The 24,848-nt window shown below is 38.0% G+C and overlaps 2 protein-coding genes across 5 annotated transcripts in view; both read left to right on the plus strand.

Moving 5' to 3' along the window:
* SLC37A1 (solute carrier family 37 member 1) overlaps positions 1–6,783 on the plus strand; it is a 33,412-nt gene extending 26,629 nt beyond the window's left edge. For all 4 annotated transcript variants that reach the window (XM_083362277.1, XM_083362276.1, XM_083362279.1 and 1 more), the window contains 3 exons: positions 590–687; positions 1,864–1,916; positions 5,160–6,783. In XM_083362277.1, coding sequence (XP_083218403.1) covers positions 590–687; positions 1,864–1,916; positions 5,160–5,175 — 167 coding nt within the window. In that variant the 3' untranslated portion in view covers positions 5,176–6,783. The remainder of the gene's footprint in view (positions 1–589; positions 688–1,863; positions 1,917–5,159) is intronic.
* Positions 6,784–11,102: 4,319 nt separating this feature from the next.
* Positions 11,103–24,848, plus strand: part of PDE9A (phosphodiesterase 9A) — a gene marked incomplete at its 5' end in the record, with an annotated part of 73,928 nt that continues 60,182 nt past the window's right edge. The window contains one exon of the mRNA XM_083361599.1: positions 11,103–11,171. Coding sequence (XP_083217725.1) covers positions 11,103–11,171 — 69 coding nt within the window. The remainder of the gene's footprint in view (positions 11,172–24,848) is intronic.

Genomic DNA, 24,848 nt, shown 5'->3' on the forward strand with positions numbered 1-24,848 from the left:
GGCGGCTTACAAGCTTAGCAGTAGCCTTCATTCTATGAATATGCCTGCTTATTAGGGCTTTCACACACACCCCAAGCGGCATTATTACAAAGTCAGCTTAATTGCCCCCAACAATCTGGGTCCTCAGTTTACCTACCTCGGAAGGATGGAAGGCTGAGTCAACCTTGAGCCTGGTGGGATGCGAATCTGCACTAATTGCAGGCAGCTGGTGTTACTTAAGGAGGCATTAGCCCACTGCTCCACCAAGGCTCTTACTTACATTGAAATTTCAATAAAAAGTTGGTAAGTTTGACAAGATCCTGAATGGTGAATCTTGAAAACGATCCTCTGCCAGCACTCCTATAACACCAACTACAACCCAGTGAAGTGAATGTCACAAGAAGACTAGTTTGCCATCAGCCTGGGATTCCGCTGATGGTTTGCACATGGAAATGGTTGAGGATGATAGGAAGAAAAATGGGCTGGATGTATTGTCATTCTGAACAGCTTGCGTAGCTATCCAGTTGTGAGTTTTCAAGATCATTCTGAAGTATTAGATGCCTCAGGTCCCACACTGTGTGTGCTTTAATGTGTGTGCGTGGTATTTTAGGTGCAGCACTGGGACCATTGTTAGCTGGTCTTCTTTCTTCATCTGGTTGGAACAATGTCTTTTACATGCTGATGATAGCAGATGCCTGTGCCTTACTGGTAAGTCGTACTGTATCATAGTGCTGCTCCCTTATTTGTTGAAATGTGGTATAATCAATTGTTAATGCTTCTGTAAAAGCTTGAATCTCCACAGTGTGGCTACTTTACCCAAAGGAGCATTTGGATACATACTGGGCTCATTGTATCTCAGTTTCTATGCAATATCTGCTTTTTAAAATATTTTAACTGGAAACATAGGATACATTTATTTAAATAGGTTTCACCAGTAGATGTCATTAGCCTAGTTTGTATGTTAGCTAACAGTAACATTAATGAACATATCATTTTAAAAAGGATATTTAAGAATAGGTTCCTCAAATAGCTTCACAGAGATTATTCCTGCAACCCTGCAATGCCTGCAACTAAAATATAAGAGCCAGATTGGTGTAGTGGTTAAGGTGCAAGCCAGAAACCAGAAGGCCATGAATTTTAGGCTCACCTTAGGCCCAAAACCAGCTGAGTGACCTTGGGTTAGTCACTCTTTCTCAGCTCTCCGGAAGCAGACAAGGGCAAACAAATTTTGAAAAACTTGCCAAGAAAACCACAGAGACCAATCCGGTCAATTTCCAGGAGTCAAAAACTGGCTTGAAGGCACACACAACAACAACTAAAACAATACTGTAATAGTAGTCTAATTCTTCCTTATGGCCTGAAATAAATTTCCACAAGGGAGAGCTATTTGCATAAGCTATGAGAGCTGCAAGGCCACAGATGATAAAGATTCACAATTACACGGTAGCGATCTTATCCTGCTGCATTGTTAGACCCTAGTTTTATTCTTACTGGATTTACCGAAATAAGTCTGAGATAAGTCTGAAGTTTGTTCTAAATTTCTCCACTTTGATCAGAAGGAGATAAACCTAAAATGTCCTATATATCAGCGAGTTACTAGGAAACTAGGATTTATAAAATCTCGCCAGTTAGGTCCATGTGAAATCTTATGCTAAAAGTGGAAATCTGACATTAAAGTGTAATATGCTACTTCCTTCTATTTCTTCATTGCTATTATTTTGCATTAAATCTTCCCAAGATTTGTTTTCTGAATGTGCTGCCACTTCCTTTCAGTTTCTCAGACACAGCCAGGTGGTCAAATGCCTTTCTTTAAAGATTGGAATGAAGAATTGGTGACAGGAGTCTTCTCAGCTCTGTTAACATATTTTTTAAATATTTTTACAGTTTTTACTCCGCCTTATACGAAAGGAACTTCGATGTAGTCTTGACCAGACCTTGTAAGTTTCTGCATGATAAAAATAATAATAATAATAATTCTGGCCTGCTTAACATTAATTTTTGATTGTGTATCTTTTCATACAGCATTGTTACCACTTTTTCCCTTTTTTGTTATTTGGAATTCTGCTTCTCAGTCAGAACAGCCTGCGACGTATCTTCAGCAGAGGCCATACTGGGCGCACTGCTGCAAATTGTAGTCAGCCACAAATTTCTCACCTCTTTCACAAAAAGAGGTGTAAAAATGATGTACGTTTTTTTAAGTAGTTGCTACAGTTCCCCTGTAAATAGGTTCAATTTTTTTAAATCATTTTTATTAAGGTATCCATATTTGTTTTAAATTTCTGGAGCTGTGATTTAAATATCCTTTAAATTCTATTGCTGCTTTTAACTAGGTCATAGCTAAGTATATAGGTAGAATAACAGCTCTCTATTTTGTGTGCTCTTTTGCTTATGAAAAGGTAATTGTAGCCCTACTATATATAGCAGAGGTCCCCAACCCCTGGTCCATGGACCAGTACCGGGCCATGGCATGCCAGCAACTGGGCCACACAAACAAGCAAAGTCCCATCCGCGAGATGCAGGCAACACACAAAACCACACCCCCGTGGAAAAACCTCTCTCCACGGAACCGGTCCTTGGTGCCCAAAAGGTTGGGGACCTCTGGTATATAGTACAAGGCGCAAAGCTCCAGACACTAGTCCTCAACTTACAATCACAATTTAGCTCAAAATTTCCATTGCTAAGCAATGCAGTTATTCAGTGAGTTTTGCACCATTTTTCCCCACAGTTGCTAAGCAAGTCACTGCAGTTATTAAGTGAATCGTGTGGTCATTAAGTGAATCTGGCTTCCTTCATTGATTTTGGTTGTTTGGGAAGGGAAGGGTCTAGGACAGGGGTAGGCAACCTTGGCTCTTTTATGACTCGTGGACTTCAACTCCCAGGAATTCATGCTGGCTCAGGAATTCTGGGAGTTGAAGTCCACAAGTCATAAAAGAGCCAAGGTTGCCTACCCCTGGTCTAGGACAACTCACCACGGCCATCTCGCTGTGGCCCACCTGGCAGGGGACAACTTGCCAATCCATGCAGGATGACTCATTGCAAGAAATGTTGTCCTCCATTGCTTCTTCTACATTATTTCCATTTTGGTTGATGTAATAATAATAATAATAATAATAATAATAATAATAATAATAATAATAAAGAAACTGCGGCAGATAACATCAGATTGAGTTATCACGTGTGGAACTGTCCTGAGGCGAGTTGTTCTGCAGCAAGATGGCCATGCCAGGTTGGGCGGGGTGAGATGGCTGCAGCAAGTTGGCTGCAGTGAGTTGTCCCATTCCAAATTGGGAGGTACAAATGGTGATCATATGACCCCAGGACAGTGCAACTGTCATAAATACATGCCAGTTGCCAAGCACCTGAATTTTGATCACGTGACCATGGGGATGCTGCAATGGTCGTAAGTGTAAAACAAAATGGTTATGTCACTTTTTTCAGTGCTGTTGTAACTTCAAACAGTCACTAAATGAATGGTTGTAAATCGAGGACTACCTTTATATCTGTTCCTATGTAGTGGTCACCCAGATCTTTATACAGGGAGTGCAGAATTATTAGGCAAGTTGTATTTTTGAGGATTAATTTTATTATTGAACAACAACCATGTTCTCAATGAACCCAAAAAACTCATTAATATCAAAGCTGAATATTTTTGGAAGTAGTTTTTAGTTTGTTTTTAGTTATAGCTATTTTAGGGGGATATCTCTGTGTGCAGGTGACTATTACTGTGCATAATTATTAGGCAACTTAACAAAAAACAAATATATACCCATTTCAATTATTTATTTTTACCAGTGAAACCAATATAACATCTCAACATTCACAAATATACATTTCTGACATTCAAAAACATAACAAAAACAAATCAGTGACCAATATAGCCACCTTTCTTTGCAAGGACACTCAAAAGCCTGCCATCCATGGATTCTGTCAGTGTTTTGATCTGTTCACCATCAACATTGCGTGCAGCAGCAACCACAGCCTCCCAGACACTGTTCAGAGAGGTGTACTGTTTTCCCTCCTTGTAAATCTCACATTTGATGATGGACCACAGGTTCTCAATGGGGTTCAGATCAGGTGAACAAGGAGGCCATGTCATTAGATTTCCTGCTTTTATACCCTTTCTTGCCAGCCACGCTGTGGAGTACTTGGACGCGTGTGATGGAGCATTGTCCTGCATGAAAATCATGTTTTTCTTGAAGGATGCAGACTTCTTCCTGTACCACTGCTTGAAGAAGGTGTCTTCCAGAAACTGGCAGTAGGACTGGGAGTTGAGCTTGACTCCATCCTCAACCCGAAAAGGCCCCACAAGCTCATCTTTGATGATACCAGCCCAAACCAGTACTCCACCTCCACCTTGCTGGCGTCTGAGTCGGACTGGAGCTCTCTGCCCTTTACCAATCCAGCCACGGGCCCATCCATCTGGCCCATCAAGACTCACTCTCATTTCATCAGTCCATAAAACCTTAGAAAAATCAGTCTTGAGATATTTCTTGGCCCAGTCTTGACATTTCAGCTTGTGTGTCTTGTTCAGTGGTGGTCATCTTTCAGCCTTTCTTACCTTGGCCATGTCTCTGAGTATTGCACACCTTGTGCTTTTGGGCACTCCAGTGATGTTGCAGCTCTGAAATATGGCCAAACTGGTGGCAAGTGGCATCTTGGCAGCTGCACGCTTGACTTTTCTCAGTTCATGGGCAGTTATTTTGCGCCTTGGTTTCTCCACACGCTTCTTGCGACCCTGTTGACTATTTTGAATGAAACGCTTGATTGTTCGATGATCACGCTTCAGAAGCTTTGCAATTTTAAGAGTGCTGCATCCCTCTGCAAGATATCTCACTATTTTTGACTTTTCTGAGCCTGTCAAGTCCTTCTTTTGACCCATTTTGCCAAAGGAAAGGAAGTTGCCTAATAATTATGCACACCTGATACAGGGTGTTGATGTCATTAGACCACACCCCTTCTCATTACAGAGATGCACATCACCTAATATGCTTAATTGGTAGTAGGCTTTCGAGCCTATACAGCTTGGAGTAAGACAACATGCATAAAGAGGATGATGTGGTCAAAATACTCATTTGCCTAATAATTCTGCACTCCCTGTACATCCTTCTTTATAAAAATATATAAATTTAATTTAGAATATTTCTTGTTTTTCACTTTCTAATATTTCCATTCTTTTGTAGGTTTAAGGAACATTAACATTAACTTTAAAAACAATTGTTTTTAAAGAGGTTAATCCAGAAATCCTACTTGATCCTTCTGAGAGGAAAGCTGCTATATAAAAAGTCACATTGCACATCTTTGGATTGCTGATATCCCTGGAAATAATATTTGCATGCAAATCGCATTTCCTGAAAAGCTTATACAGTTATTTTTAGACATCAGAATGTTGACTCTTTTGCACCTCGGGAATGTAACAATGTGAAACAAAGGATCTCCTAGCTATTCTACATAGCAGAACTGAGCCAAAGAAAAGTGTGCCTTTATCCTCACTTTGTCAAAATATTATACTACATGATTGCTTTTATGTTTTAAGAGAATATACAGATTGAAGACAAAAAGCGAGGGGAATAAATTAACTCTGGATACTTTTTTGTAATGTGCTAAAAATGAGCAAAAATGTGGACTCAGATATCGGTCCTGTTATGTTTACTTTTTGTTAAAAATATGAGTGTTGAATATACAATAATTCCTGTTCAGAGTATTCAGCTTTTTCTATTGTCCAATGTTACTAATATTTCTCATTGTACAATTAAATAGTGAACTTGATTTTTATAGCTGATTACTAAATTAGAAGCAAATAACTTGTATTAATAGAACTTTGAAGGCATTTCAGAATGATAATATCTGTTAGGCTGCTTGATTTTTGAAACTGATCGAAATGGAAATGGATTTGAAAGTAATATTCAATAGTTACTGCAGCTGTTGTATTTATTCTCTCCCATAAGTATTTTTAATTTGGAAACATAAAGTAAATTCATAAACACTGAGCCAATTTACTAGTTGATATTGGTAACATCCATATTTGATATATTTGGGAGATTTTTTTGGATAGCCTCTGCAATGGACTTGCTGGGACTTTCCCTCTCATTTTGTTTATGCAGAACTGGCCCCAGCATCCAACTGAATTGTGTAAAACTCATACATTCATGACCATACATTTGCAAGGATCCTTCTTATACATTTGTCTGTGAAACCTTAGAACTGCCCTGAATGCATTTGACTGATCTGATTCTTGTTTATTAGTGCATTTTGAAAAGGACAGAACAGTATGCATCTATTAAATTACTTATTTACGTACTTGTGTCCTTTAACTGTTTAATGCTAGTTGATCTCTCTCACAGTCCAACATATTTAATCCACTGGGTTTCTTCACAATGGAGCTCTTTACAATGCAGGAGAAGAGAACAAAGAGCAACAAGGTGGATGAACTCAATTACAACTGTGATGCATGCATCATTGGAGAACATGAAAGGCCAGATTGGGAACAGATCATCTTACAGAAAGCCAAACTATGTGGTTGCTAAGAGACAATACCTATTTGATGTCATATAATGAAAAGATCAAATTGATAGAAAACCTGAGGACTAGAATAGTTAGAGTACTAGGAAAAATGGACCTGAGATGATATAATTTTCCTCTCCTGATTACTGTAGTCTTCCCTTCTGTGTAAATGTGGCTGCCACTACCAACCCAAAATCTGAAATAGATGGTACAGCTGATTCCCCGGGAAGAAAACACACATTTATTTACATATGTCTTATCCAATCATTTTATTACAATGGGGGATAGGGATGGAATTGGGAAGTCAGGATTCTTTTCTCTCCATATATTCATTTATATTGAGAAGGAAATATTTCCCATCAGACTTGTCACAGAAGGTTCCTGTGGATTTTCAGGATTTGATCAAAACTCAGTATAAAATAATTTCAGATTTTTTTTCAACTTTATTAAGCAGATGGCAGCTATTCATCTGTTTTGATTTCACATCCAAGCCTTGCAAGATCATTTACAGTCATATCAGCTAAGATGATTTTCACTCTACCTTTTCCCCAGCTGTTCAGGAGCTTAAAGTTATGAGACTGTACAAATGATTTTTCTTTTACTCATGAGTATCATGTAAGCATAAATGTTTTCTAACTGAACATATATACACTACAAAATGGAGTTTATATGTAGGCATTCCTTTATTTCTATATACTTCCTTATTTGAGGTTAAGGAAGTCCCTATAGATACTGGTTGTGCTGACAGCTGGCATTCCTCAGGCTGGTAGCCTTTGATCTTCTACATTCTTTACTTCACTAGAAACATTTGTATTGGGTAGATGAATCTCATAGCACATCCATCTCTTTATCTTCCTCAATCTTCCAAACTTGCCCTCTAGTGGTTTGTGGACTTTGAGCAATTCTTCAACTGACATGCTAACTAACAACTAAGGAGCCTTCACTGTCCAATTTAACTCAGGTTTGCCAGCCTACATTCTTCCTGACTAAAACCACAAATCAAAAGAATGAGCAATCTAAGCCCATCTTAATTGCCATTACATATCTCCATCAAGTGGTGCCAAGTTTCTTTTCAGAAGTCTTCTCTCAGAGTTCCTCTGTACTTGAAGACTCCACCTTTAATGCCTCTGTGGTCTGTCCTCCTCACTTCCAAGTGGGGGTTCCTATGAGAAACTAAACTGCTCTACTCCCAACTTCTTATAAGAAACATTAGTATAAAACATCTGCTTGGATTTCTGCATGAAAATATGAGCAATAAACAAGAAGACAAGGGTGAACAAAAGGAAGAATTCTCACAGGAAGTTCCTCGATAAAAGCTGAGAGGCAAAATGATTAAAAGAATTGGTTCTCTTTGCAAAAATGGGAACACTTCTAGGAAATATGGAAGACAATTGCTCCTGCAGTGGTCGTGATCGCCACCAGATGGCGGCACAGATCAAACAGATTGCGTTTAAAAATTGCTTGAAAAGAACTTGGGAGTTAATAAGACACGTCTTTCCAAATTGGAATATGTCTACCCAAAAGACTGTGATCTTCATCTCCTCAGATGTTCTTAAGTCAAGAGGATTCAAGTGCTTTTATTTAATGGAGAGATTGTGTAAGAGTTACCCAGCTCTCCCTCTCGAAACTGGCTATTGTGTTTCAGTTGAACAGAAACTGCAGGATTCAGGAAAAAGGAACCAAAGCAGTGAATAAGGCAAAATTGAAGAAGAGCTGAACATTGAAGCAGAGTAGACTAGTTAAAGAATAACTGAAGAAAAAAGCATATAGAGAAAAGGAAATTGGGAAAAGAACGACTGTGTGTACTTGACACAACAGGTGATTCTATGCTTTGACACATTTGAGTTTCCTGGAATCATTGTTCAAATAATCCATGTTCCTTCTTTCATCTCTCTAAAGCGGAAAGTATGTTTGCATCTCCATTCCTTTTGCTCTTTATTTTGCTGTTTACTGTTTACTTGTTCCTGAAGCTTGTGGCCTTTGTACAAACTTGAGTAACACAGTGAGCTTAAGCACTTAATATGCTGTGCCAAAGGGTCCAGCTGCTTTCAAACACTTCAAAGGCATAGCACTTTAAAGAGCAAGAATGCAATAAATCATCATCCAGAAGTATGCAATAGCATCTTAATATATTTTCTGGTTGACATATGACTGTTCTGTGAGAGAAAATAAATTGAAGATTGCAAAGAGAAACAAAAGGTTCTAGGGCAAAATAAAAAGATAGGGATCTATCTGCAGTGAAAAGAAAGTTGTGTGTTAAGTAGGAAAAATAATATGATATGTCAAGGTTCTTTGCAAGTTTTTATTTTTAAAATGAGTGAGTTGTTTCTAATCAGAATAGGATTAACTCTGATCAATTGAGCTATGTGCTAAAAAGTAAGGCCCAGCTCCAAATCTTTTCTGTGTTTGGGGTAAGTGATATGAGAATAGCTTATGAAGTTAGCGTAGAGATTAGATTTTGTTTTCAAAGATCCATTTTTTGTAAAAATTAGAGATCTATTTGTGAACTGTCTTTATTCCTGCCTTTACACCAGAGAGATATTGAAGAAGCACTGGCATAACCTTTGTTATCGCCCAAGTCAGATCTTCCCAACCCCATTGTCTTCCAGATGTCAGGAGCAGCAGGAATCAAGAATTCAATCCAGCCTGCATAGGAAAGATCCAGATCCTTTTCAAGAAAATCAATGTAATGATGCCTGCGTTTACAGTATATACTTTCTGTATTTATATACTTGTTGATTATAGGTTTGGGGACAACGACATTGGACTTGCTCTTACCTCAGAGAATGAACCATGATCATCATTATCATCATCATCATCACGTTCTCTGTTTCTTCCACATGAAATAAAGCTTAGAAATTTCAACTTGCTACTGACAAAAGATTTAGTGACCTAGTGGAATAATATTTTTAGTCTTATTTGATGGAAAAATGAATTGTTCTGCTCTGAATTGAAAAAGAATAAGTAAATCCTGATTTATTATGCAATTCTAATCTCGTCAGTCGATACCATAATTTCAGTGATGTTTATTTCCCCTATATAGGTTTGAAGATTAAAGCCTTGCATGATAAGCCAGGGAAGGCACTCCATATGTTGCTAAATTTATGTGATGTGAATTACAATTATCCACTCTTGTTCACATATAAAGGATCTGTTTGGATTTGCTTAGATTAATAGAAATGTCTGAGCTTCTTTATGACAACTGTTGTTGTGGTGATTATTTTTCGCTTAAATGTGCTAAATGGATGTCATGAGTAATGGATTCATGAAAATTTAAAGCAAAAACAATTACTAGGGACATTGTGCTATTATTGTGAATTATGGATCCCACCATTTCTGTTACAATCCATAGAGTGATTCAAGGCAGTATGAAAAATGAAAAGAATATCAACACGGATTGTTTCTATCCCAGGAGTATTATTTATTCACTTGTAATCAACTTATTCATCCCTAAAAAATTACTGTGCAAACAAATTATAATTGCGATAAATTACTTAACGAATAGCAGGCCACTTTCAGTGAAAACTAGGTGAACATTCTTTATATCAAACTTGGATCTTTCCAGATGTGTTAGAACTATAACATGCTGGCTGAGATTTGTAGTCTCAATGAATCTTGAAATCATTTGGTCATGATAGATTGATCTATTCAACCAAGCTGAGTTCTGAAAATAAATTATTCCATTTCTTTTAATTCTTTAATGTCAGCCTTGTGGGAATATTCTGCTCCATCAAAAATCAGAAACATTATCCGGTAGAGTGCCCTACAGCTGAACAGCTTATATTCCACTATAATTCAGTAGCTGGCACTTAAAATCTATTCACTGAAATTATAATGCTTAATATAATTCCCCATTCTAAATTTATAGAATGTGAATGTGAATCTTCAACATGTCACTTATTTCTACTAAACATAAAGTTTTTAAAACCTAGGGGTTGTAAAAATAGCAAAAAGAAGAAGAAGAAGAATCATGCAGCATTTCTATGAACCCTGTATATTCTTTATTCCTTCCTTCCTTCCTTCTGGGCCATTAAAGCAGAAGTGTGCATAAAAGACTCGATTTCAACTTTAATAATTCCAGGTGCTGCTGTACTGTGCCCTTAAAATAAATTCAGTGATTGAATGCCATCCTCTTTTTCTCTTATGTCTAGACACACTGCTAAAAGAATGGATTCTGAAACCTTACAATAAAAATCCTTAACACCAACGGTGGGATAAATGCTGGTTATTTGCTGAGGGTTAAATGCTACTTTGGGCTAATCAAACCCTACTTTTTCTGTACAGCCATTGCACATTGATTGCAGAAAGACTTCTTGCTCTGAAGCCATCGAGAGTTGCTATGGGAATCAAGAGGGCACTTGGCGACGGGGTTTGGAGCTTGGCTCTCTCCTGTTCTTTCACAAGAATGGAAAAAAAAATGAAAGGAGGAGTAGAAAAGTGATGGGAGATGCCTGCCTATCTGAGAAGGAGGATTGTAGTTTGAGGCTGCAGAATGGGAAAGAGTGAGGAGACTTATGCATCTAGAAATAGTGGTTCAGTTTCAGTTGGCTGGACCTTATTTCTGCTGTAAAGTTAATCCAACGATTTACAGCCCAAGTCTCACTGTAGCAAACCTTAGGAAGATGGGATGCAGCTCGTCAGCATACCAGCCCAAGTGTATTTACCTGGATATTAATGGAAGAATTCAAAAGGTATTTGTTCGTTCCTTTCTTGTTTGCAGCTTCTATCTTTATCCATTTACATTTGCATCTAAGAGGATTCATGACTTCACTTTTTTTAAAAAAGCTTCTATATTCTGAGCTCTATTTGCAGTCTCATTCAGTTATAAGCACTGCTGACTCTAAAACAATCTTGAAATAAGAATTTAGGAACAAAATCCTCAGGATAGGGAAAGCGTGAATGGATACGTGTCTCTTCTGCACAAATTTAGGATGTACTATATGCCATTCTGTGGATATAAATGCAAAGGTTTTGTGTGAATGGATTTCAGTGGAATTAGACATACCTATTTTACTTGTTACAAAGGGGGGGAAGAATTAAGTAGAGTATTTGAGGGTATATCAAAATTATTTTGAATTATTTCCTAATAAGGTCTACCTTTTGTAATTATTATTCTTTCTAAGATACCTAGTAAATATGTGTTTGCGCATTTGTGTATGCACATGTACACATATTGAAGTGTATTAAACTTCTATTGTAACTCATACTATGATTTTATGAATTACATGAATAGATTGATTAAAGGGGGAGCAGATCTATAATTGAGAAAATGTGGCAAAAATACACCTTTTGAACATATATGACTCCTTAGCCTAATCTGTTCCCATGATAAATACCAGGGGATGGGACTTTAAAAATCTAATTAGTTTCATGACTGAGGTGTTATATGTGCTAAATCAACATGGCATGCATTATTAATTCATTATTGTTTCAGCTTCCCCAAATATATGTGTTCTAAATGTGTTTTAGTCCTGTAGAGAATGGAAAGAGAGAGAAGAGAAAGAGAAAAAAAAATACAGCAAGCTGTTTGTCCATTCCTTATATTGAATATGCTATTAACCATAAAACTAATTTAATAAAACTTTTCTCTGTTCTCATATTATTATAATATGTAATTGTACCAGAATTAAGGCTGCAGGCTTCTGCCTACTATTCTGGGAATTAATCCCACTAAATTGAAAAGAACATTTTTCTAAAGAACAATGCCTGGAATTGTATAACAAAAGACTTTCTATATGTGATTTTATTTAAAAATACAATTAAATCTTACCCAAAAATTAGTAATTCAGAGAAGGTCTATTCTAAAGGAAGTGTCTGAATGGACTTTGAATTTGGGAACAAAACTTCTTAAAAATCAGAGGATGACAAAAAAGTAAAAAAATAAATATATTGCCATTTTAAATGATGGACAGGGAGGAAAAGTAAGTGTTAACATCAGTGTAGATCTTTTGTTTTCCTTTGCAAATTGGAGATTACAAGATTGAAGCACATTTGGAAGACATAGATTTGAGCAAGTTAATATAATATACATTAAATATTCTCAAGCTTTACATATCTAGTGAGCTCTTATGATGTCACATGTGCCATGCACCTCGCAATGGTACAACAGTGACGAAACATCCTCTTAAAGTGTTTGAAAATTTTATGTAGTGTGAAATAATGGTAATGGCATTTTAAGTGGAGCTTATATGATTTTAAGATTGTTTTTCATTTATTGCCACTAGTTTTCAGTGCATTTCCAAGCACAAGAAGTACAGAACACTATATTTAGCTTCTTTAAACAGAGTAGGATATGCCCGTCCACTGCTAGAGATGGATGCAAAATGGAGCCTTTTCATTTGTCCAATTCCAGATTATGGAATTCTCTCCCCAGACCAAATTGGCCATTTATTTATAAGGCATCTGTGACCTATTGTCAAGACATATCACTTTTTCCCACTCTTTTTCCCACTCTTTTCCCACTCTTTAACCCTCTTTTAACACCATAAAACCTACCATTTTATGGTGTTGATTTGTGATTTTCTATTTTTATTGGTACATTTTATAAGATGATATTTTTTAATATTCTGCTGTTTTAAAATTATATTTTAGTGCCGCTTTAGTAGCCCTTTAGATTCAAAGTTTTAAGTGATTATGTGCACAGTTGTAATATCTGCATTTCTATTAACTCAAGATCACCTTTGCCAGTCTTAGAAACCTGCATATCTTCTGCAATATTACCTTAGGTAGAACTCCTTGAAAAGAAAAATAAAAATGCATTAGGATAACAGGTCCCAGAAATTCCAGCCAGCTGGAACTATTCTGATAAACTCAAAATCTCTAGAGCACGGGTGTCAAACTCACCATGTCACGTGACGTGTTGCATCGTATCGCAACTCTTTTTGCATTGTCAGCAACGGGGTGGTCACGGCTTCGGTACGATGAAACTGGCCTGCAGCCCTGCTCTAGAGGATTCTTGTTTATAAAGGTAAAGGTTCCCCCGCACATGCGTGCTAGTCGTTTCCAACTCTAGCAGCTGGTGCTCATCTCCATTTCAAAGCCGAAGAGCCAGCGCTTGTCCGAGGACGTCTCTGTGGTCATGTGGCCGGTATGACTAGAAACCAAAGGCGCACGGAACGCTGTTACCTTCCCACCATAGTGGTCCCTATTTTTCTACTTGCATTTTTACGTGCTTTCGAACTGCTAGGTTGGCAGAAGCTGGGATGAATAACAGGTGCTCACTCTGCTATGCGGTACTCAGGATTCGACCCACCAAACTGCCGACCTTCTGATCGACAAGCTCAGCGTCCTAACCCACTGAGCCATAGGAGGCTGCAATAGGGAGTGTGGAGAAGGGCTGCCAAAATAAGCAACTGTCAGCAAGGCAAGATATAATTTGCAGGACCATGGATAGTTCCAAGGCACACAGCTTGTTCCAGCAGTTGCTAGAATTGAAACAAATCCTTATGTATTAGGTAGAAAAACTATATACAACTCAAGCTACCTTCCAGGTAAAGATGTAGTTCTAGAAGCTTTGACTCTAGACTCATTTATATCAAATATCAAATAGACTCATTTGATATTCGATATTACATCTTTTCAACCTTTTCACAGATTGTACCACTTTTAGGATATAACAATATTTGAGTACCACCTGTGTTTAGCAAGGTGTCAAAAACTTGATGACTAAAAAAAAGGGGGGAGGGATTTTGGGTTTTACTGATTAGATTTATTTGTTGTTATAGAAATGGCTAGTTTATAATATTATGGAAAAGTAAAAAGTTGAGGTTCAATATTAATGCTTCCTTCTACTGCAACAGAGGAAGTCTGTTCTTTTTCCTTTCTCCCCTTCACATTTCCCCTCTTTTTCCTCCCCACTGTGTCCTACCATTTGCTTTTGTATTTTTGTATTTTATTCTATAATCTAATAAAATATTACAAACTGTGGAAAAAAGTACCAGTTTTAATTTCTTCGGTGGCTGTTCCTTTGCTGAATCACTTTCCCTTTGCACTGACAAATGTATGATGAACTTATCCATGTTTATTAATATGCACCACTACCTGCTAGCTCAGGGGTCTTCAAACTTGGCACTTTTAAGACTTGTGGACTTCAACTCCCAGAATTCCTCAGCCCTCATGGCTGGTTGAGGAATTCTGGGAGTTGAAGTCCACAGGTCTTAAAGTTGCTAAGTTTGTAGTCCCCTGAGCTTGCTGGTCGGCCCTTCTTCCTCTCTCCCTCTCCTCTTCTGCCTCCCTGCCTTCTGAGCTCTCCTTCACAGTGTAGTAAGAATGCATCCCCTCCCCAATCCTTTCCTTGTACCCTTAAAGACACAGGAATCAAGTGCAAAGCAAGAAAGGCTCACAAAAGCCTCCCCAATAAAAAAACCCAAACACATAAAGTCTGGTGTTGTTTTTTTTCTTTAAGCTGCCTCAGGTGTGTCATGGATCACAATGTTGCAATCTGAGACTGAAAGGGTCCGGCAATTGTGAAAAGCTTTAGCCTTAAATTAAGCCTGTTTATCTTCAAAGATAACTTTCTAAAAGCCATAGACAGACTCAAGATAAGGGGGTAAAACTAATTACATTTGTTTAAAGGGATTAAACCTACGGAAGTCAACACTTTGGACTCATTGCTAGCCTTTGTGAAACAGACTAAAATATTCCAATAACCAAAGCACACAAAGGAGTCTCTGAATTACAAACATTGTAAAAACTGCACAAAAATCCTTATGGTAACACAATCAAGCTGCCAGCTGATCCAGAACTAAATAAACCCACCTCTTTTCCGACATGCTCATCTGCTAGCTTTTCATTTCATCAGCACTGATTGCATTCTCCTGTCTGGGCAAAACGAACCAGGGGACCTTTTCTTCTAGCAACAGCTGCTGCTTCTTCTCTGCCCCTGTTTCCTTCCTGCCTGCTGAGCTCTCCTTCCACAGCTTCTTCTCTGTCCCCTTCTCTTTCCCTGTTGTCTTTTTTCCCCTTTTCTGCCAAAACCACTTCCCTTTTTCTTCAGTTCACCTCCAGCTCTGTGCTGCTTCCAGAAGCACCAATCAGCTGGAGCCAATCAGCTGGAGCCCTGCCAGCTCCTGGGGCTTCTGCAGAGCTCCGACAGTTCTGCAGCTGCAGTTGTGCCTACCTCAAGCTCGGGTCGCTTCGGCTCATTCCCTTCCTCCACTACACTTCTCTAGGACAGTCACGTACTACCTGCCACATGCCAAAGTACCACAGGTGGTACGCATACCACCAGTTGGACAGCCCTGCTCTATATGGTCTACTGGTGGGACCTACAGCATATCGGACAAGAAGGGGTAGCCCCTGTGAAGTGAGACCTCATAGGTCCCAAATTGTGCAGTCTGCTGGTCCAATGGTCAGTGTTTTCTGATATATTTGCCTCGAGTAATTTTGAAGCTAAATAAAAAAGGTTTATGTAATTTGGCTCTAGTTAGTATTGTCTTAAATACATTTCAAATATACTACAAAATCCATAGTGACAGTCATGGTGTTAACAATGTATCAATGACCTGCCCAGCACTACAAACAATTGCCAATCTACGTGAAGGCAGAAACTCCTTTTTCACCATGCTTCCTTAAAGTTGGAAGTCATTTCTGTCATTTAGATTTTTGGACATCCTACCACTTGTATGCTGAACATTTACAAAATATTTCTGCCTTAGCCAAAGATTTAATGGTGGTAAAAATCAGAATAATGTTGCCTTTGCCTTGTTCTGAAAAAAATCCGAAAAATAACCTAATTTTCAGAGAAGATATAGCAACCCCCCCAAAAAAAAACTTCACTATCTATCCTCAGAAGTGCAAAATTAGGACATTGTGCAATGTAAGCATCATTTTTTTGCCTTTATAGTAATTTTGTAAAAGTGATATTGTTTTCAAAAAGGGGATTGTTACTATTTTTTAACAGTATTAATTAATAGTATTAATTTTTATTTTTTTTTACTAAAAGAACATTTCTGGTTTTTACCTCCATATCCCTAGTAGAAATGGTAATATTCAAATTCCTAGTAGAATCTGAACTAGGTGGGAGAGGGAGAGGGAGAGGGAGAGGGAGAGGGAGAGGGAGAGGGAGAGGGAGAGGGAGAGAGAGAGAGAGAGAGAGAGAGAGAGAGAGAGAGAGACAGAGAGACAGAGAGACAGAGACAGAGAGAGACAGAGAGAGACAGAGAGACAGAGAGACAGAGAGAGAGAGACCCACCCCTTGGTGCTCTTTGAGCTTGGTTACTTGCTTGCAGATGTTTCATTATCCAGCTAACTAACATTATCAGTGCTAGTGAGTGTGTTTGTTCTCTGTTTATATACATTATCTTTCCCTGCCAGAGTTGGTGGGGTGTGGTCTTCTCTTTGAGACTTGCTTGATTAGGGGATTGTTTTGTGCTTGGTTGTTTCTCTGTGTGATTGTTTGTCTCCTTAGCAGTTCCTTAATTAGGTTATTCTTTCCTGTTTGGTTGTCTGCATACAAACAACCAAGCTCAGAGAGCATGAAGGATTCTACATTTGACCCAGAACTACATGATATTGTCTTCTACTGATTTGTTTCCAAATCTTGATTCCATGCTTTCTCCATGGAAATTATACCATTTGGAATTTCTTTACATAACACAATCTAAACTGAGTCCTCAACCCCCTATTATTTTGGATTGCTACTTTTATTCAACAATTACTAGCTAAATGACATTATTGGGGGGGAAACTCTGGGAGGGGGAACTATAAATTATAATACAGAAACAGATTTTTTATCTGTTTCATTGGTTGATAATGAAACTTTATCAACTGGGAGTTGGATAAAAAAAACAAGGAAAAGAAAGTGAGAAGATAGTATCTTATTTAATTGGACAATGCTCTGTTAATAAAGACATAATTTGAACAATGTTAATTTCCATCTTTCAAATGCTGTGGTTTTGGAGAGAGCACATTAACTTAATTCTGTGTTGACCATCTGTTAGTAAGTTAAAATCCTTCTTTTTTACAATTATCTCATACGTATTAAAATATTTTACTTTAAAGCACAAACTGAACAACTAAAAGGATTATTCCTACATAATATTGTAAAGGGAGCTCTCATGACCACTTGTTTAGTGACCATTCAAAGTTACAACAGCAATAAAAAAGTTACTTACAACCAGTTCTCACACTTACTACTGTTGCAGTATCCCAACAGTCATGTGATCAAAATTTGGATGCTTGGCAACCAGCATGTATTTACAACAGCTGCAGTGCCCAGGGTTGTGTGATCATCATTTGTGACCTTTCAAGCTGGCTTCTGACAAGCAACATCAATGGGGGAAGCCGCATTTGCTTATCAAACACATGATTCACTTAACAAATGCAGTGATCCACTTTAACAACCATGGCACAATTCAATTAACAACCATGGCAAAAAAAGTCATAAAACTGAATGTGACACACTTAATAACCATCTTGCTTAACAAGGGAATATTCTGGTCCCAGTTGTGATCATAAGTTGAGGATTATCAATATTACAAATTCAACATGAATGTGTGAACCCAGTTAAATGATTGCTCACTGAAAAACTACAGTGGTGTAGCTTTCATGGAGAAAAAAAATAAAATGTTTCAAGTTAGCAAAAGAACTGAAAATTGAAAATATAAATGTTAACAGAAGAGAAGGTAGCCAAATATATTGGCCAACCACATTTTTACTGGTGTCTACTGCCTAGCATGGACCATAAGAAAGGCTGAGCACCAAAGAATTGAGGCCTTTGAACTATGGTGCTGGAGAAGACTCCTGTGAGTCCCTTGGACTGCAAGGCGATCAAACCGGTCAGTCCTAGAGGAGATCAACCCTGACTGCTCTTTAGAAGGCCAGATCCTGAAGTTGAAACTCAAATACTTTGGCCACCTAATAAGAAGGAAGGACTCACTGGAGAATAGCCTAATGCTGGGAAAGGTTGAGGGAAATAGAAGAAAGGGATGACAGAGAATGAGGTGGCTGGATGGAGTCACTGAAGCAGTAGGCGTGAGCTTAAATGGGCTCCAGAAGATGATAGAGGACAGGAAGGCCTGGAGGAATGTTGTCCATGGGGTCGTGATGGGTCAGACATGACTTCGCAACTAACAACAACAACAACTGCCTAGCAATCTGTATTACAATGGAAAAGAAGAATCCTCCCTTACCCAGGTGTAGGAGAAGGAATGGCAGAACCTAGGGGTGGAGTGAAAAGGCGAATCAGCATAGAATCGTTATGTAGCCACAAGTGAACTAAGTCCAACTCCCTTTGAGTGTCTTTGGCCCTTATCTAACTCTAACCAGGTGCCCACTGCTACTGGCTTTAGCAATGAATCCATTTAATCGAACCTTTATGTGTAGACCTCATCTTTCATGCCTGACACCAGGGGAGAGGAATGTGTAGGGGGAGAAAGGAAACCTGCATGATGTATTTGGATTAGATGAATATTAATCTGCTCTGGTTCTGAAAACAAATTTTCAGGCTTCTTCCATGCTTTGAATAAACAATCTATCTATATAATTGGAATATATTGTTTGGTATTGAATAAGAAATATTTATTATATGAATTTAATGTTCCTCCTTCCATGATAGCTTTTTGCCTTTAGCGTGGATTAATTCTGATTTATTTTTTTTTTAAAAAAGGGATTAGTAAAGTTAGACTCTAAGTTGGATACCCATATTCCAAGCCAGAATTAGAATACAGTACCGCAGAATAAAAAATTATTTTGATCTGATCTGTTACTCAACCCATCTTCCATGGAAATTTAAGCCTAATGATAATTTTCTGTAGATGAATATTGCAAAACTTTACCTCCCTTAGCTGTAGCATGTGAACATAATAAACTACAATTTTCTGGAAATTAAAAATGAGTTTACATGACTATTTCTGCCATGAGTCAGCTTGAGCTGGACAGAGTAAAAAATATGTAATAAAGAAATAAAATGAAAATATACACTTGCCATCATTGACATTACATGAAATGTTCTATTTCACATAATAGTTAATGATCAGGCTTGGTTTGTTTGCTAAGTATTGGATACACTTGAAAAGGACTCAAAGCAGAAATCCAAATTACAGCGTCCCTGCTGGTTAATTGTCCAACTGCCACTTGCACACATCTAGTAAAACGGAGGAGCCCACACTGGTTCTATTATCAATCTATTCCCATTGTTAAGGAATTGTCTGTAACATTCACTTGAAAATTGCCTTCCTGTAACTTAAATCCTTCATTTAGTTTCTTACGCTCTGGGTGACAAAGAACACATCTTTATAGGGCATCCTTTTCAGATATTTGAAGAATAACAGTATGCTTTCTCCTTGTTCTTCCTTCAACAAGGTACAACATCCGTTCTTTCAGTCTCTCCTTAAATTTGTTGTTTCTTTGACCTCCCTCATTGCCATTCTCTAAACCTCTTTTAGTGCCTCTGAATTCTTTTTAAGCTGAATCCTAAACACAGTACTTGAAGTAGGGCACAGCCAATGTAGAATTAAAACATCTGTTATTCAATTTCAAGACAAATGGGCAACCATTTGTCTGGGGTGGTATAGACTGTCCTGATTTGAGCAGGGGGTTGGACTAGAAGACCTCCAAGGTTCCTTCCATCCCTATGACTCTATGATTTTTAAATAACAAAAACATTGCCTTTCCTGTTCATCACTTTCACAACATTTTATCAGTCCAAGCTTTATGTGAAGTGAAGGCAAAAATAACTTTGTCAGATCAACAGGTGGCTCATGTACCATGTTTTTTTTTCTATCCTGGAACAAAATTCTATCATAGTGGCCATTTCTTTTTAATGTAGTGTGACTCTCTTGTAAGGCTATCCTTTTCACGTATGTCAAGAACAGTACTTGGTATATTTGAGCTGCATTCCAAGCAGCTCAAATCTCCACAGATATTCCAGTTGCAACTGGTATACTGGATGTGCTTCAATGACAGTTCCCTGTTTTCATATGTTTCTTTCAAGTGTGCATCATAGCCAACAAGTACTGCAGAGTGTATATTGTCATTGTGTAAAAAGAGAAGATGTCTATAAAAAACATGTGATAGGTTAAATTACAGGTTATTTTTATGATTAGCAGCCAAAAATGTATAAGATACATCCCAATGTTCAGGAAACAAAATCTTTATTGACAGTGTAACAGTTCCTTCCACGTCCCTTTCCTAGTTGTAAATAAAAATGTGGAAGATACAGAGCAGAGGACTGAATCTTGAGACACTCCAATATTATCAAGAACCCCTGGTGATTATTTTTATTATGATTGCTGAGCAAGAGTCCTCTAAGTCCTGATCAACCTCTAATTAAACTTTTATAATGTATTTGATATGTTTGTGCTAAATATCTAGGGGATGCCTCCTAAGTTGCTTAGCAAGACAATCTGACCCTGTTGCCTCTTCCAACTATGTTTTCTGGCCCATCCCTTACATGGATGAAGTTTTTACACATGTGTAGTGCATGCACGGATTGTTTCTTCCTGCTGTTTAACTGCTGAAGGAGAACATAAAGTGAAGATCAATGTCTCAACAGGCCAAACTGCATTTTCTTGAAAAGACATATCCTCCTGTCTCTACAGCACAAACATCTTATTAAGAAAAAAGCACCCAGTGAGTGTCATTGCTTAATAGATTTGAACCCTGGTTTGCTCAGCTCTATTGCAATATATCACATTGGCTCTGCCTGCAGTTGTGAAAATGACTTCCATTAGTTGCTGTCACTTTTGTAGAAGATTTTAGAGATTTACTCACAAATAAGAGAAAAAAGAAGAGAAATATTAGAAAATTTTAGCCTAGACTGAAGGAGGTGAAGCTAATAAATGAAGATGCTATTTGCTGTAATAGTTTCAAGATTTATATATATTTGCTAAACTCCTGCTGCATCACTATTGAGCTATATCTAGTAGCTTACTAACATATCATTTGGGAATAATAATCCTATACTTTAAAGCTATTTGTGTTTTTCAATTTATATATGTATCAGAATGATTACTCCAGTCCTTTTAATATGGCAGGAATTACCTTTTATTTATTTTTGCAATGCTATCCTAAGTCCTAAGGACTTGACAGTGGGTATATTTAAAGGCAACTTACTTAAAAGTAAGTATATTTAAGGGACTTTAACAGTGAGGACAATTAACCAGAGCTTGTGGGTGCTTCATCACTGGAGGTTTTTAAGAAGAGACTAGATAGCCACTTGTCTCAAATTGTATAAGGTCTCCTGCTTTAGCGGGGGGTTGGACTAGAAGACCTCCAAGGTCCCTTCCAGCTCTATTCTGAATAAGAATATGTTTGTGAACATTATGAAATCATGATGTAAATAATTTTTCCTAAACATAGTTTCGACAGGTTTTCTTTATCGTTGCTTCTATACATCTTTGTATTCTCAGCTCCACCTCTTAGAGTGATCCTCACAAGCCAGGTGTTATGGGCAGGTGTTATTGAGCTAGAATGCTAGGTGCAAGTTTGTTTTTAACTAACATCAAGAGTTTCCTGGCTCTTCAAGCATATAAAATGCTCACAAATTGCCCAAAGAAGGGAAGGTTGCATCGCTATTGATTATCTCCCTTCAATTGGCAGCTTGCTAGTAGCTTGTCACTTCAGGGAACACAAGAACTGTAGCAGCAAGGAGGGAAACATGGTCTCTCCCTCTTTCTAATCTGTTTGGAAGCCTAGAGTGACAACCAAGGTACCGATGATAACGTCTGGGCTTCTTTTATACCTGATTTGTACATCTCCAAAATGCATCATGGACAGAAAATACAAAAGGGGAATGCCACTTCACAAACCGATTTGGTTTCAGCTCAAGGATTGCCCATTATGGAAATACAAATATCTCCCTTCTTATTTTAAGTGCAAAGTGCAAAAAGGGCTCGCCCTTCATTCCTCTCTGTTAGTTTAGGAACAATTTAAAATCCTGAATGATACTAGCTTCGTTCATTAGTTATATGTGGGAAGAAGTTCCATGGGATGGAGTTGCACTACATAAGTGGACTTGGCTGAACCCTGAACTTCTGAAGTGAAGTCCACTATATGAGAAGGGCTTCACATGATAGAATGGCTGTGCCATTGGGGATCTGGTTACGTGAAGCTCTTAAGCATAAACCACAGCTGGCAGCTAGTCTGTAAAGTAAAAGCTAGCTTCCCTTTCAGTATCACCCAACTTGGTGGCAGTGTAGCAGACCTGCTCACGCCATGCTAATTTTAAGATATGTAACATTAGCAGAGGGCCTTCTTCAAACCATTAGGTGGCACTTCCTAAAGTTCATGGATCACTAGATGCATCTGAAAACATCTGGGCTGCATGGAAACATCAGCCTGTTCAGGCCAACCCCTGGAGATGACTCTTTCAAGATAGACCCCAAATGAATGTCAATGGGATTAAACACTGAAGACAGACAGACCTCAGTCTGTTAAGAAATCGATTGATTCATTGAGAATCAGAGAACCTATCCTTACGATGCTATGTATCCATTTTTAAGAAGCATGGCAGATTTCAACTAATCCTACAAATATTTTAATAAAATATTTCTAAAATGTCTTGTTAGTGATCCTCAGCTGTCATTATAGAACCGTAGGATGAAGAGTTTCCTCAGAGGAAAAAAATGTTAATAAGTCTGTAGTGCTGAAAAGGAGTAATATTCTACTTCATCAACAGCTGTGTTTCTTTTTCTCCCTCCAGAAAAGAAAAAAAAAGATTTAGAGCATGTTATGATTGGCTTCAAAGAATCCTTCAGTTCATTTCCTGATATGCTTATCAGAATGCAGTGAGGATTTTATTAGGCACAGTGTTTATCTATAGCATCTGCAGACCTCGGTTTTGTTAGTGAAGACCAACAAACCTTTATGAAATTGAATCACACATCAAGATATGTATGCCAATAAAGTGATATGGTTTAATAGGTTTCTTGGGTGTTTTTAGCCTCCACTGCTTATTGCTTAAAAAAGAGGAACCTATTTCATTATCTCTCCCACTTTGGTCCTTAACCAACCATGCTAATTATCTGACTTCCATTTGTTCCAATTATATTGCCATATCTTAGTTTGCATCCATTCTGTTCAATGATAATTGATTTCAAGGCTCAGTGGCCCAGCATATTTCTTAGAAGTTCATTCTGAGTTCATCAAACAGCACTGATTGCATTCTCAAACATTAGCAGATGGTATTTTGCCAGACTAAGTCTTTTTTTTTCTGACAGTGCTTCTTGCCAGGTTACTTTGTTTTTCCCCTGCCAAGCACTTCAGTAAGATCAGAATCTGATTTATTCAAACAACAATAATACTTTTCTTTTGTTTTACAATTGCAGCTCCACTGGGGCTAAAGAACCTGTCGCTGTAATTATGAGAATATCTGCCGGTTTTACCTCAATTAGTTTGTATAGGGGGAAAAAAATTGTGATAGCAAGGTTATAGCCTCAGAAGTTTGGCTATCCAAAAAGGTGACAATAAATGGATCAAAATTAACGTCATGTTGTCCAAAATGTTGTTTCTACATGGTAATGTTCTAAGGTAAAGGTAAAGGTTCCCCCGCACATGCGTGCTAGTCGTTTCCAACTCTAGGGGCCGGTGTTCATCTCCGTTTCAAAGCCGAAGAGCCAGCGTTTGTCTGAGCACGTCTCCGTGTTAATGTGGCCGGCATGACTAGATGGCAAAGGCGCACGGAACGCTGTAACCTTCCCATCGTAGTGGTCCCTATTTTTCTACTTGCATTTTTACGTGCTTTCGAACTGCTAGGTTGGCAGAAGCTGGGACAAGTAACAGGTGCTCACTCTGTTACGCAGCACTCGGGATTCAACCCGCCAAACTGCCGACCTTCTGATCAACAAGCTCAGCGTCCTAACCCACTGAGCCACCGCATCCCTAATGTTCTAAAGAAGAATGTAAAATAAAGATATCTGTAGTACTGTTACATGATTTTAGCCCTAGGGGGCGCTATATCAAAATGTATCTGTAACTTTCTATTCTTATTCAAGTTTCCCAGTGAATGTTACTTGATAAAGAGTGAACCTGATGGAAATAGAACTTGGGATTTGTTACCGGTAGTAGCCTAGGATTCTAAATCATTTCCCCCTACTCTCTTTCCTCTACACATTACATTTTAAAACCTTTCTTAGATCCTATCTTTTTGACTGCTTCTTGCTCATTTGCTATATCCAGTTTATAAATCCACGCATACAGAATGTCAAGATGCAAATTCCAGATTTGTGGAATTATCATATGGATAATCAACCAGCTTTATTTTGCCTTGCTCATTTGTTACACACAGTTAGTACATATGAGTATATAGAATAAACACACGCAAATTATGTCACTCAAATTTATGGAACTTTTATACGAATGATAAATTAACTTTATTGTTTGGCTAAGTTCAGAAGTTGCATTAAATAATGACTTCTTTTAAGTGTATA

Source organism: Vipera ursinii (assembly GCF_947247035.1).
Source record: "Vipera ursinii genome assembly, chromosome: 4".
In the NCBI taxonomy this organism is placed as follows: domain Eukaryota; kingdom Metazoa; phylum Chordata; class Lepidosauria; order Squamata; family Viperidae; genus Vipera; species Vipera ursinii.